This window comes from Falco naumanni, chromosome 5, assembly GCF_017639655.2.
Source record: "Falco naumanni isolate bFalNau1 chromosome 5, bFalNau1.pat, whole genome shotgun sequence".
Taxonomy (NCBI): Eukaryota; Metazoa; Chordata; class Aves; order Falconiformes; family Falconidae; genus Falco; species Falco naumanni.
The window spans coordinates 83,189,469-83,204,737 of record NC_054058.1 but is presented as its reverse complement, the minus strand read 5'-3'; the positions used below and the strand labels follow the sequence as shown (position 1 = coordinate 83,204,737).

The window sequence follows — 15,269 nt, the reverse complement described above, 5'->3', positions numbered from 1 at the left end:
GTATCTGACATTTTATCCTTATCTTAATCCAACATTAGAACAAGACAGAATGTACTGAGTGCTGCCTCACAGCTCCAGTATCAGTCATGGCTACATAAGAAATAGTATCTCTTTCCAGGAAGATGACAGATCAGAAACCATTAAATACCCTTCATAGTTCAGAAAGTGGAAGTGATGCTTTTGCCATCTGTCTGTGGGCCTGAGCTGGTGGTGATGGGCTGATACTGCTGTAGAGAGATAGATATACATATATGTGTATATATATATATATGTATATATACTGCATGTATATATTCCATGGTAGGCTACTGAAAAGGCCTTTTGCTTTCGTTAGTACTTTGTCTTTTGAAGTCTCCTGCTAACATAATTTAATGCAAGTTCTGTACAGTTACATCTCAAAGTAAATTCTTAGCTATTATAATTCTGATTGGTTTTTCTTATTACTATTTCTTTTTATTATTATTTTTTAAGGTACTGTTTCCCTTTTGGACGTCCTGAAGGAGCTTTAAAAGCCACACTTTCATTACTTGAGAGGGTAAGTTTGAGAACATATTTTAAATTCTGCTTGAGTGCTAACCCTGCATTCTTCTTTTACCTTCAGGCTACTGAAAGCGGACTCATGTCTTCTTAGGTATTTTACTACTGGTTTTAATTGTTCACTGGGAGGTTTTTTTCTCACTGCCTTCCACAGAGGTAAAGAGCTGTTTTCATAGAATCATAGAATGGTTTCAGCTGGGAAAGGACCTTAAAGAGCATCTATTTTCAACCCCCATGCCATGGGCAGGGACACCTTCCACTAGACCAGGGTGCTCAAAGCCCCATCCAGCCTGACTGTGAACACATCCAGGGAAGGGGCAGCCACAGCTTCTCTGGGCAACTTTTTCCCTTGTCTCACCACCCTCACAGTAAAGAATTTCTTCCTAATATCTAATCTATATCTACCCACTTTCAGTTTTAAACCATTACCTCTTGTTCTATCACTACCTGCCCTTGTCAAAAGTCCCTCTCCAGCTTTCTTGTAGGCCCCCTCTAGGTACTGGAAGGCTGCTATAAGATCTCCCCAAAGCCTTCTGTTTTCCAGGCTGAACAACCCCAACTGTCTCAGCCTGTCTTCACAGGAGAGGTGCTCCAGCCCTCTGGTCATCTTTGTGACCCTCCTCTGGCCTCGCTTTAACAGGTCCCTGTCCTTCTTCTGTAGGAGGCTCCAGAGCAGAACACAGTACTCCAGGTGGGGTCTCACAAGAGTGGAGTAGAGGGGGAGAATCACCTGCCTCCACCTGGGCCACACTTCTTTTGATGCAGCCCAGGATACAGTTGGCTTTCTGGGCTGTAAGTGCACATTGTCAAGCCATGTTGAGCTTCTGTCATCAGCCTGCACCCCCAAGTCTTTCTCCTCAGGACTGTCCCTCTTCCGTCCTCTTTCCAGCCTGTATTTCTGCTTGGGACTGCCCCAACTCATGTGCGGGACCTTGCACTTGGCCTTGTTGAACTTGATGAGGTTCACATGGGCCCACCTCTCAAGCCTGTCGAGGTCCCTCTGGAAGACATCACTTCCCTCCAGTGTGTTGGCCATGCCACACAGATTGGTGTTGTCAGCAGACTTGCTGAGGGAGCACTCGATCCCACTGCCCATGTCACTGACAAAGATGTTAAACAGCACCAGTCTCAATACTGACCCCTGAGGAATGCCAGTCATTACTGCTCTCCACTTGGACATCAAGCCATTGACAACAACTCTTTGAGTGCAACCATCCAGCCAATTCTTTATCCACCAAGTGGTCTATCCATCAAAACCATGTCTCTCCAGTTTAGAGACAAGGATGTAATGTGGGACAGTGTCAAATTCTTTGCACAAGTCCAGGTAAATTATATCAGTTGCCCTTCCTTCATCCACCAGTGCTGTTACCCTGTCATAGAAGGTCACCAGATTTGCCAGGCACAATTTGCCCTTAGGGAAGCCACATTGGCTGTCGCCAATCACCTCCTTATTTTCCATGTGCCTTAGCATAGTTTCCAGGAAGATCTGCTCCATGATCCTGCGAGGCACCAAGGTGAGACTGGCCAGCTTGTAGTTCCCCAGGTCTTCCTTATTTCTCTTTTTAAAAATGGGGGTTATATTTCCCCTTTTCTAGTCAGTGGGAACTTCACTGAACTGCCACAACTTCTCAAATATGATGGATAGTGGCTTAGCCACTTCATCCACTGGTTCCATCAGGACTTGCAGATGCATCTCATTAGGTCCCATGGACTTGTGCACCTCCAGGTTCCTTAGTCTTTAACTGATCTTCTCCTACAGTGAGCAGTTCTTCATTCTCCCAGTCACTGCCTTCTGCCACTTGGGTGGTGTGGCTGGAGCACTTGCCAGTGAAGATCAAGGCAAAAAAGTCACTGAGTACGTCAGCCTTCTCCATATCTCAGATAACCAGGTCTCCCATTTCCTTCTGGAGAGGGCCCCCATTTTCCCTAGTCTTCCTTTTATCACCGACATACCCGTAGAAGCTTTTCTTGTTGCTGTTGATGTCCCTGGCCAGATTTAATTGTCAGAGCTGTAGCTTTCCTAACCTTATCCCTGGCAGCTCAGACAATTTCTCTTTATTCCTCTCAGGCTAGCTGTCCTGGCTTCCACCCTCTGTAGGCTTCCCATTAGGACTGTTTTCTATAGGACTTACTTATTGGACCTTCACTTCAAGCCACTGCGGTGACTGTTTCTTTCTAATATAACGGTTACCCAGCATTACCTCCAAAATAGTACAAATGTACTCTGCAGTCCCCCTTTCCTGCTTTCTATGGCTTCTGTGCTGTTGGTATTGTCTCCACTGATACGTAATGTTACAACACTTCTATATAATCCAAGGAATGTTCCATAAATGCATAATCTGAGTCAGTTTCTGAAGAAAAAGCTATATGCAGCAAAACTCACATGGGCAACTATAAATGTAAACTCCTGCCCAGCAAATCCTCTTGCATTAACTGGAAGGGAGAAGACCTTGTAATGGTAAAAACATCTCAATCATCTCTGAGGGAAGAGAATTTTAAACTCCAGCAGAGATTCCAGAGGAATTGTATCACCAGGAGCCTGATGAATGTATGAATTCCAAAAAAGCTTAGATCGCAGTCTGTGTAGGTTTGCCAAAATGTGAGAGGTCTGGTCCTGGAGACTGTCACTTATTCTGCACTGCAGAACACTCCATGGATAAAGGTTCTGTCTTAAAAAATCTTTCCCATGGTCAGAAACACGTGAGTCTGAATATATATGTTTTATTTCACTTACAATCTCAGTGACTGTAGTGCTGTGTCAATTCCTTTGTGTTATATGAAACTCACTGTTCCTGCTGCTACAAGTGACAATGATACTCTGGTGCTCCAGCAATACCGTCAGTATTGACTGCGAATAAATGTGCATTCCTATACTTGTGGATGCAGAATGGTTTAGAAACATTTTATTTTGACTTGGAAAATTTGGGGGAAAAAAATACAGATCCAGAATAAATGGGTTTGAATACTGTACTTTCACATGTTGATAACCCAGGATTTAGTCATTAAAAAGAAGCAAGTTAACCTGTTTGTTTTTCACAGCAAGGACATGTTGAATTGGAATAGCTTTATAAAGGAAGAAAAGCAAGTCGGTATTAGCTGGCTCTGATGGTGCTGTTCACAGCTTTTCCTGTGCACTGTTGAAGAGTCAATGGTTATGCAATGGTGGAAGTTTTTCCACAGATGAGAACAAAGCAAATTTCCACATCCACATCTTTAGTGGGCACCATGATCCAGCCCATTCACAGAATGTTCCTTTACACTGGTCTTGATGTCACCCAAAGAAAGACTGACTGGCATGCCACAAGATGCCGAACAGCAGGGGTGTTGTATATAAATACCGTACAGGCAGGCAGACCAGGGTTGAACAGAAACCTTCATAGACAAATATCTAGTTCTACCACCTGAAGTAGCTTCTTTTTGATTTTTGCCTTTAATTATTATCAGACCTCTAGTAACTGTAGGATACTTTTATCCTTTTCCCTTGGGTTTTGTAACCAAGAGGTGTAATTGTCTCTAACACAGGTTTTAATGAAAGATATTGCCACTCCCATACCACCAGAAGAGGTGAAGAAAGTGGTTAGAAAATGTCTGGAGAAGGCTGCCTTGATCAATTACACTCGACTTACAGAATATGCCAAAATAGAAGGTTAGTACAGCAATCAACTGCCAAAGTGGCTGTAAAAGCCAACAATACCAATTAACTGAATATTCTGTGAGCAGCCTTTTTCCTTTACAGAACAAACCCCTTCCACAGCAAGGGGAAATGTCTCATTAAAATCTCAGCTGGTGAACTATGGAGCTTTTTCCTATTCATTGCTTTAATATGCCTCCTGGGACCCTGTTTGAATGGAAGACTAGGACTTCCTAATTTAAGTTGCCCTTTGTTCTTACTTTTGAGTTCTCCATAAGTCTAAAGGGTTGTTTATGGGTTATTTTTTATTTCTCTAACTATATCTAGTAATTAAACTACTAACAGGAAATTCTTTCCTTAACAGCAATGACAGTACTTTGAAACTTGAAAACTCTGGGTATAGATGCTTTTGTGATGTACTTATAAGGCAGACAGATAGATAAGTGGGTTTGGTTGTTCGGGTTTTTTTGCTGTTGTGTTGTCAGATATATAATAATAGTCTGGTTATTAAAACTGTAATTACATCCTGATTTTCTGACTGCATTAATTGAACAGAATACTAGGTCTGATGGTAAGCAGAAGTTTTCCTGGAATTTAGGTATGTTCTAGAAAGTATATCACGAAATTAACTAAGATTTTTCTCAAAAAAATTGGCTGGGATACACAACGTCGGTTTATTATATGTTAACCTTATGTAGAACAGTAAGGAAGTCATAAAACTCAAATGCCTTGTCATGACATATCTGTTATTCTCCATAAAGTCAACTCAGATATATTCAGGAGTAGCAAACAATGTGTGCATCTGTATAACTGGATTTATAGGTAGAGTCAATTAACAGGAAATTATATGAAGAATGAACCCTGCTTTTAAAAAATCAAAATTTTATGCATATTATGTTTTTTTATAGCATGTATTTCTAGCAATACACTAGAGGAAATAGTTAAAATAGCAAAATGAAGAAGCCTCATATCTTTAGCAATATTGTAAAGCAAACTTTTTTTCCTTTTTCCATTTCTGCTCAAATTCTCTGAAAAACATGAGTTAACCAATCTCACAAGTGATTAACAAAAAACCCATCTCATCACTATAGCAACCAGTATTATATGTTGGGAGTAACAACATGAAACCATCTTAGTAACCAGTTTATCATAATTAATTATGATATCATGTTGTGTTAAAGAAAAAAGGACGAATATTAAATCTAGTCTGGAAAATGGAAAAGCAAAAATAACTGTCTTCCTTAGTTTTTATCTTAATGTATTCATAAAGGTGATTTTTTAATGTTCAGTATTTCAGTCTTTTAGAAAACCTGTTGAAATAATGGGCATAAAAATAAAAATATTTTTTAAAGATGACAAAAGCATACAAAAGATGCCTAAACTCACTCCTGACACTAAATTGGATTGGGAGAGTTTTTTTACAGTGATGTAAATACATCTTTGCCCAAGATTTTTAACTATATCCTAAAGAACTGTGGCAATTCCACTGCAAGTGACAAATTTTGCACTTTATGCACATTGCTAATACTGCAATAAGCTGGAACAGCACATAAAACTGCCATCCATCCCATGGCATATTTTCACTTGCAAATTTGGTTTTGGATTTATTGTCTTTTGGTTGAAACACAACTAGATTTCTGTAAATAGTTTTACAATCATGTGATTGTAAACCCAAAGCACAATAGATAATTACATACGTAAGTCTAGTACCTCAACAAAAAATAGGTTAAGTACTTTTCTGAGAATAGAGTACTCTTTGAAACTGAAGGGCTCCAGCACCATAACATCAGAAAATTAAACGCATTGGTTTTCAGTAGCAATGAGACCTGTATTGGTCTCTTCCTATACTCTGGTCATTACAAATAGCCTACATTTTTACCAATATAAATTTAACAGTTTTCAGCAATGGGTTCCATTCTGCTTCTTTAAGTCTGTGGGAGCATTATTGTACCTGTGCACTGAAATGACGTTCTTCTCTTGAAAATAATTCATGTTAGTGTTCACATTAATTGCTTACTCCTCAAATTGCATACAGAAAGCATACAGTCATTATCTTTATAACATTACTGATGTCCTCAGTGTAGCTGTCATACATTTGGAGGATTTTTGTCCTATTCTTTGAATATTCCTTCAGCAAACAACATCATATTAGTCAGTGAAAATGCAGCTATTGCATGATAATGTCAGCTATAAACCAATAGTAGCTACCAAAGAAGTAGAGAGGCAAAGAAGGTTCTAATAGAAGTAATACTCATATTCTTATTTTTTGTATTATTTTACTATTATTTAAGTTTCTAATTTCCCAGGCACAACATGGATGCGAACTCAGCCAGTGAGCCCAAAATATAGACTATATAGGACTAGTACATATAAATTTACTTCCTAAAAACATATACCATTTCTCCCTCAGCTGCCAAAACCCATCATTTCTGTGAGCTGTGAAGACTCTCACTGCTATACTCAAGATTTTAAGATTTTAACTCCTTACTTGATATTTATTCTTCTCTAATGAAATTAAAATAGTTATATTTCTGTAATGATGCTTTTCTTCTCTTTTTTTTTGTTGTTTAATATTTAGCAACAGCAGAAAAGGACTCAGGTGATTATTGTTTGTATGCATGTCTGCATGTATTACAGATGTAGTGTGTTGTGTCTGTTATTTTATTATTTTTGTTGATCTCAACAATACCAAGATATTGACTAGAACATGTGTGAACCTTAAATTAATTTTTATGTAGTACAGTCCATGCAGTCTTCATTTACACTGATACTTAACTGTTACGTGCATATTTATTAGCAATTTAGATAAATCTGTATTTTGGAATATGATGCAATTGTAGTTTCTGTGAAAGAGGTATAACTAAGTGATGCAGAAAATTTTGACTGTTAAATTCAAAATCAGTTTGTGTATTCAGAAAAAAGTAATTTCATAGTCATCAGCAAAAATGGTATCCATTTCTTAATAGGACTACTAGATTTATTAATGAAGGTCTTGCTAGGAGTGCTAATTTTGTTAAGCTGATTTTACATTTCTCTGATGTGGGTCTGTTTAGTGATATGTTTACTTTTCTAGTTACAGCTGAAGGTTGGGAGGATGGTAGTTCTTCCCAGAATCACAGAATGTTCAGGTTTGGAAGGGACCTCTGGAGATCATCCAGTCCAACCCCCTGCTAAAGCAGCTTCACCTACAGCAGATTACACAGGATGGCGGCCAGGCAGGTTTTGAGCATCTCCAGAGAAGGAGACTCCACGGCCTCTCTGGGCAGCCTGTCCCAGTGCTCTGCCACCCTCAAAGTGAAGAAGTTCTTCCTCATATACAGGTGGAACTTCCTGTGTGGCAGTTTGTGCCCGTTGCCCCTTGCCCTGTCACTGGGCAGCACTGAAAAGAGCCTGGCCCCATCCTCCTGACACTCAACCCTGAGATATTTACATTCATTGACAAGATCCCCCCTCAGCCGTCTCTTCCCCAGGCTACACAGGCCCAGCTCCCTCAGCCTTCCCTCACAGGGGAGATGCTCCAGTCCCCCCACCATCCCTGTAGCCTCCGCTGGGCCCTCTCCAGTAGTTCCCTGTCTCCCTTGAACTGGGGAGCCCAGCACTGGACACAGCGCTCCAGATGTGGCCTCACCAGGGCAGGGCAGAGGGGCAGGATCACCTCCCTCGACCTGCTGGCCACGGTCCTCCTAATGCCCCCGGGATCCCACTGGCCTTCCTGGCCACCAGGGCACACCGCTGGCCCATGGGCAACTGGCCGCCCACCAGCACTCCCAGTCCCTTCCCCGCAGAGCTGCCCCCCAGCAGGTCACCCCTGGCCTGTGCTGGTGCTGGGGTTACAGGCGCAGGACCCCACACAGGCCTTTGTTGAACTCCATCAGGTCCCTCTCCACCCAGCTCTCCGGCCTGTCCAGGCCTGGCTGAAGGGCAGCGCGGCCTCCTGGGGGATCAGCCGCTCCTCCCGGTTCTGTATCACCAGCAAACTGCTGAGGGTGCCTCTGTCCCCTCATCCAGGGCACCGAGGGAAAGGTTGGGCAGGACTGGACCCAGCACTGACCCCTGGGGAACACCACTCACTATAGGCCTCCAGCTGGACTCTGCACCACTGATGACAACCCCCTGATCTCTGCCATTCAGCCAGTTCTCAGTCCACCTCACCATCCACCCATCTTACCCACACTGCCTGAGCTTACCTATGAGGATGTTATGGGAGACAGTGTGAAAAGCCTTGCTGAGGTCAAGGCAGACCACATCCACCGCTCTCCCCTCATCTACCCAGACAGTTATTCCATCACAGAAGGCTGTCAGGTTGGTCAGGCATCATTACCCCTTGGTGAATCCATGTTCACCACTCCTGTTTCCTCCAAATGCTTAGAGATGACCTCCAGGATGAGCTGTTCCATCATCTTTCCAGGGATGGAGGTGAGGCTGGCCAGCCTGTAGTTTCCTGGGTCCTTCTTGTCCTTTTTGAAGACAGGAGTGACGCTGGCTTTCCTCCAGTCCTCAGGCACCTCTCCTATAATCCATGGCCTTTCAAAGATGACTGACAGTGGCTTGGCAATAACATCTCCCTCAGCACTCAGGGGTGCATCCCGTTGGGGTCCGTGGATCTGTGAGTGTCAGGTTTGCCTAAATGATCTCCAGCCTTATCCTCCTCAACCAAGGGAGAGTCCTCCTTTCTCCACACTTCCTCTCTTTCCTCCAGAGGCAGAGATTCCTGAGCAGTAAAGACTGAAGCAAAGGTGTCATTCAGCAACTCTGCCTTCTCTGCATCCTCTGTCACCAGGGCACCCACCTCACTCAGCAGCAGGCCCACATTTTCCCTAGTCTTCCTTTTCCTGCTGATGTACTTGAAGAAGCCTTCTTGTTGTCCTTGACATCCCTTGCCAGATTTAATTCCAAAGGGACCTTAGCCTTCCTTTTGTTCCTAATTTCATGAAGCTGATATATTGTATATTCTACAATAGTGCAGAGGGCTTTTTTGAGTGCTTATATCCCAATATTTAACAGAGTAATCATAAAAAGAGCATATCTGAAGTAATATTGTGGCTGAGTAGTATTGGCTGCATAGAAGTATGAGGGATTGTGGAGATACATATACTATGAAATAGATGTGCACACTATTTTGTCTTACCTTTTTTAAAGATGTACACACAGACCCAGTGGAAGCCTGATCATGGTGCTTTGTGGGGTTTCCACAGATAAAACCAGCCACAGTTATGGGAAGGGGCATTAAGTTGGTAGTATTCTCAGGCTGAAATAATTTTCCAGCTGGAAAGACAGATTGGCTTGATGGCTATAGAGGTTGAATGAAAGTAGCTCAAAGTGGAGCTCCTTGCCAATGAGGGGCTTGAAGGGAGAAAGGTGGTCCATTTTTGGAGGAACAGCTCCTTTAGTCAGTAAACAAGCAAAAATTACAAGCAAATTATAAAACCTACTTTTTTAAAGTCAATGTTCGTAACTAAAGACTCAAAAAATTGCATTGGGTTCCAAAACTTCCACTCCTTTTTATTTCAAAACTTTAAATGCCCTGGAAATAGAAAAGCTCTTTTTGGAATTGTTATAGAGAGAGCAGGCAATGTGCTGGTGGTGTGGGTATTCATGCCACAGCAGGTTAGGATGAGTTGATGCAAGCTCATGTTGTTCAGGTAATCTCCCAACTAATCAACAGGGAGAAGTTCATTAAGCAGGTGATTCAGAGCACTTGGAGGCTTCCTTCAACAATTTTTCTGTGAAAGCACCTGGCTGACGCCATCAAATACATATACAGCCTAAGACAGTTTCCCTACTAGATAAGATTATCTAAAGCTAGGTAGCACAAATATTCTGTTTAATATTTTTACACCTGTAGGTATTGAAGAAAATATCTCTTCAAATTAGAAATCTAGAAAAACGTTGAAATTAATTTGTGAAACGAGAAACTGATTTTAGAGTTTTGGACTTTGACCTTTGCACTCTAAAACCTCAGCTATACACTTTTATACAATGTGTGTCACCTCAAGTACAAATCTTCCTTGTGCCACATGCTTACTATCCTAATTGTTTCTCAGGCTCATTATGTCAGAAATATAGACTTAAGCGCAGATGACATACAGTTACAAGCACAGAAAAGAAGAAAAAAAAAGTCTGTGCCTGATTTCAGTCATTTTACATTAGGTTTATGCATGCTTTGAAAGAAACTGTTGGCATGTTCTTAAGATATGATAGCAAAGCTGTCCCTTAAGTAGCCTGGCAAATAACTATGTGAGAGAATGGACGAGAGGAAAGCTTGTCATATACAGTGAGAAAATGGAAATTCACTGTCTGAGTTAGGTGAGCTAGAGATTTATAGGCTGTGTTTGTATTTTAATGGCTTAATTAAATTCTGCTTCTGACTAAAAATGTAACTGCAAATTAATCAGACAACTCAGAAAAAATGTTACCGAAAGAAGTAAACAGGCTGTGTTCCACCAGTATTTTACGTCCCATTGAACCCATTTCTCTGATGAAGAAGATGAAGCAGCTGAAGGAATCCCAATAAAATTGCATTTTAACCTGGCTAACAGGGCCAAATCCTGCTCCTGTTGGTGTCACTAGCTAAACTACAGATTTCATCATGAACTTTATGTACAGTATGCTTAGTCCTAATACCATATATTTCATTTTCGTGGAAAATAGGGAAAAACAATTTTTTTGTTAACTATAATTTACCCTTTAGTTTGTGCAATAGATATTGTATAAAGTCTTGAATTGCAGGAGTGTCCTTGTTAAGTAATACAGAGGTGAACATGCGAATTCTTTTTGTTGCGAGAATCCTTTTTCAGCAGTGTGGTTTCCATGTTCCCGGGTCTATTCCCCAAGTGCTCTCATTTTCACAGTCTCAATTGAACAAGACTCTGAATGCTTTCCCAGAAGACAGTGGTTACTTTCTTAATGGCAGACACAGTGGTATAAGCAGCACTTGCATCAACAGGATTTGTTTGCAGTCAGGATGACATTTTACTTAGCACTTCCATGTCATTGTACTGTTATAAATATGGAACAGCTTTTTTTTCAATAAAAATTACATTTGCAATGGCAATTATACAGGGTTCAGCACGTCATTCCTTACAACAGTTACAGCTAAAATTCTCATGGAGTAGCTAATCTGTTCAGCTGGTATAATTGCCATTATGAGGAGAACAGCTGCAGACCTACTATTATAACTTTGAACTATGTCTAAGAACTCTCATATAATGCCCTCGTAGTCTCAGCAAGGGTTTATAATTTGTCAAGGAGATGATCATAACATCAGTGTGTGAGAATCTCTTTTTAAGTATAAACCATTCTCATTTCAGCACATGCTGTCTTGGAGACTTCGCTACATGGAAGTACTTTTTAGATCATTTTGTGTATGGCACGTTTTCCTGTCTTAATCAGTATTTAACTTGAATTAACTCTTCCTATAATGTTGAACATAACTGGACCTGCTAGATGCTGAGGCCAGAGACAAACAGCATTCTTCAGATGCATTTTATATATTTTCCAATGAGCAGCTTAAAGAAATTTGCATGCCTCCCTCACCTGTTTTCTCTCCTTCAAAAAAGATGGCCTTCCTTATACAAAATTCTTATTTTTTACTTACATTTTATACACATACATTAACACACACAGAGAGTAGTACAATACTGTATTTATTCCTTCTCAGAAATGAATGGTTTGCCACATTTAAATTTATTTGAAATCTGAATGACTGAGGAGTAACGGACTCTGCTAGTTCTGCTGTCATTGCCTAAGAGAAGTGGTAGAAACTTACATGTAAATGCATTTTCCTTGATGTGGAGAAATATAGGAAGTGAGCTAGAAATTAAAGTGGTAAATGGCTGTGAACTGAACAGGGCAATATCTGCCATTGTCCATAGGTATTATCTCTGAGGCAATAGACATTGTAAAGATTGGAATTATTAGGTAGTTGGCTTCTAACTCATTATTTTTAGAAGTCTGTAGTAATTAAAAATACTGGGCTCCTTATGTCAATCAGTTTTAATAAAAGAAATGAAAATAAATCTGATTAAAATCAAAGCAAATAGTTACTAAATAGTAAGTAGTTGCTTAAAGACAAATCACTTTTGTGATTGTCATCCCAATATTTCTTTCTTTCTAGCCAACAGACTGCCAAGGGCTGAATAACTGTTAACTCCATACAATAGAAGGTCAGGAGCAACTCAGCAGTTTGCAGTTTGTTAAAGGACATCGATCGTTAACATCCTCATTACATACACGTTTCTAAAGGAAGAGTAGTATGTAAATGCCCTCAAGGCTCAGAAGGATCTATCTGACTTAAAAAAAAGAACACTACAAACATTAGTAAGTTTGTAAGATAACTTGAGATGACAAGTGGAGAGCCTCATTGTACCTGGAGAGGACTTGATTAAAGCTCTCCCTGCATGTTCATTTCTGAACAAATGAAAATGAATGAGTTGCACAGTGACATAACACCTTCTTGGTCTCCATTTATTGTGCAACTAAGTGGAAAGAGGATATGGGCAAGTACCCCTGATTTAAATTCTGGAGCAGAGGTCTGGAAAAGAACCTCTGGATTGTTAGGTCCACATCCTGATAGTCTGTAAACATACACACATCCTCTCTTTAACAGCTGGCCTGAGTCAGTCTTTGTCACTGCTCTTTCTGTTTTCTGCCCCCTGCTTCACCCATTTCAAGTCTTGTTTGCTCTGCAGGTGTAGGAATCACCTTACAGTCAAATTAGTTCCTAGTTTTTAGCATGCTAACTTTGTCCTTTATCCCTAATGAAGGAGGGATGGTTCCATTCTTCATTAGCATTTCATCATGTGCAATTCCTCCTCACCCTATGATGCATTTTTAGACAATTGTTTTCTACTCATGCAACCTAGGCTTTCATCACCTTGTCTCAGACTTTTAGCTTCCTGTTCTTAATTTTTATCATCTTAGAAGGCTTTCCCTATTAAAGTTTAAATTCCACCTTCTTGAACATTGGAGACAAGAACTGTACAAAGTCATCCCCATGAGATGCCTTACACAGTACTAGTAGTACTATTGTAGCAGAAATGCTTAATCTAATGTATTCAATAAACATTTTTCTTGTTATGTCTATAGCATGCTTGTGGCACACAGCCATTCTGTGAAAAGTTACTTCAACCCAGTCTATAGCATATTGATCATTTCCAGCTGACAAGTTACCAGTTTACAGCAAATGCTTGTTGCTCTTCATGTGTCAAAACTTAATGATTGCCCTTGTTCTTAAAGTATTACATTTTGTTTCTCTCCCCCATTCTTTGGAAATACCCAATTCTTGTTACTGCGTTTTGACCCTGCTATTGCCAGTGTTTTACAACATTGTTATCAGTGTACTCCTAATATTTATTCTGAAGTCATTGGTGAAAATGTCAAGGAAGCTGAGCCCTGAGATGCAGCTTCAAGAAATTCCTCAAGAAACCTTTCTTTTCTCTTTCTCAGTGCTACCCATTGCCTTTCTCTTGAGGCAGCATTTTTATCCAACACACAGTTTGTTTCTTAATTCCCATTTTCTTCAGCTTAACTGGTACTTTTCCCATGAGGCACAGTATCAACTGCGTTATTAAAGTCAGAATAGATGAGATCTACTGAATTTCTTTTATAAAAAAATACCCCATCAAGTAAAGCTACGACACAAGTCTAGCGTGACCTACCTTTGCAAATCTGTTACATTTTGTTCTGTTTTCTGTTCCTTTTATGTCCTTAATTATTCGTTTCTTCAGCAAAATGTTTTGAAGTCTGTGTAAGGTCAACATCACTTTTCCCTCCTCTTTACCTGCCGGCATTAGATTTGTTGTTGTCATATTTCAGTAACTCCCTAAAATTTAGACTCTTAAAATTACTAGATTTTTCAAAAACACTTATTACTAAGTCTGTACTTTCAAGTGCCAGTTTTCTGTCAGTATAGTATGTCAGTTATTCAGGTCTCTTCATTCATGGAGCCCTTCAGTTTGCCGTGTTTGTTACCTCTGAGTTTTATTCCACAGGAACAGAAAGTGCTGAGAACATTAGTTCTTTCCCCTTTTGAAGAGAAATTAGAAGTGAGAGCAAGGAAGGAAATACCAACTGCTTGTATCTGTGTTGCCAAAACCAGAACACAAAGAATCATAAACTAAGTTCCTTTGATCAGCAGTTAAAAATTGAGATTTCTTTTCATCTCTGACTTTTTTCTTCTGCTTTTAGCTTTTCAGATTTGTTGTTTCCTTTTTTTCCCATGAGCCAAGACTCCTTGTTTTGGGGTGTTTTTTTGTGGGTTTTTTTTTGGGGGGGGGTAGGGTGGGACATTAAAAAAAACAGAAATCCAAACCAAACTTTGATTGTCACATAAGGTAATTCTGTGGAATACTATGATAAATTTTAAAAAACTGGAAATATGGCACTGTGACCCACTTTATAAAATGACAGTTTATAGACTAAATGTGTACTCTGACTTTCTACAGATCTCATGATCTTTCTGTACGTAGGTGATAATGGTAATTCATTTTAACAATTTTTTGCCCCTGAAATTTAAAAACCTATTGAGTTCTTAGAAAGCAACTATGTAAAGACTAGTTTCAACTTCATAATCAAAGCTAAATTTCATTATTTATATAAGGCTATATTCTTTTTTTTTCAATCAAAAGAGTATAGGATGTCCTCCCAGATGTCCCCTCCTTACTTTTTGATGCAGAATTAATTCTGTGAGAATTTGCAAGAAAATCCACCACAGTCAAATCAAAATTATATGTGGGCGGATTATCCCAGTTGCGGATTAACTCTGCAGAGTCAGTTCAGGTCTAGTAGCGTATATTAGCTCTAGTTTATTGATGTTTGCATTGCTTTTGATACAAGTCTAGAAGCAATCTTGCTGATTTCACATGTTAAAAAGTCCAAATAAATGGTCCCTACTGGAGAAGAGTTGGCTCCATACCGCTCAAATTACGATGTGTCTGTATTATCAAATTATATTATGGTCTGCTTTACTGCAGGGCTTCCCTGTCATCCCCTCTGCATCAACAGGAGTTCACTTTCAGGCCCTTGTTTGGAGTGAATCAGTCAGATGCCTTGGCAAGAGAGCTGGTGTAGAATAAAGAATAGCTCATTTAGGCTCCATGCA

General features: G+C 40.0%; 1 protein-coding gene across 1 annotated transcript in view; it reads left to right on the top strand.

The window, feature by feature from the left end:
• CADPS2 (calcium dependent secretion activator 2) overlaps positions 1–15,269 on the top strand; it is a 321,648-nt gene that overhangs the window by 234,126 nt on the left and 72,253 nt on the right. Inside the window, exons 15-16 of the mRNA XM_040595763.1 lie at positions 472–535; positions 4,060–4,183. Of these exons, the coding sequence (XP_040451697.1) occupies positions 472–535; positions 4,060–4,183 (188 nt within the window). The remainder of the gene's footprint in view (positions 1–471; positions 536–4,059; positions 4,184–15,269) is intronic.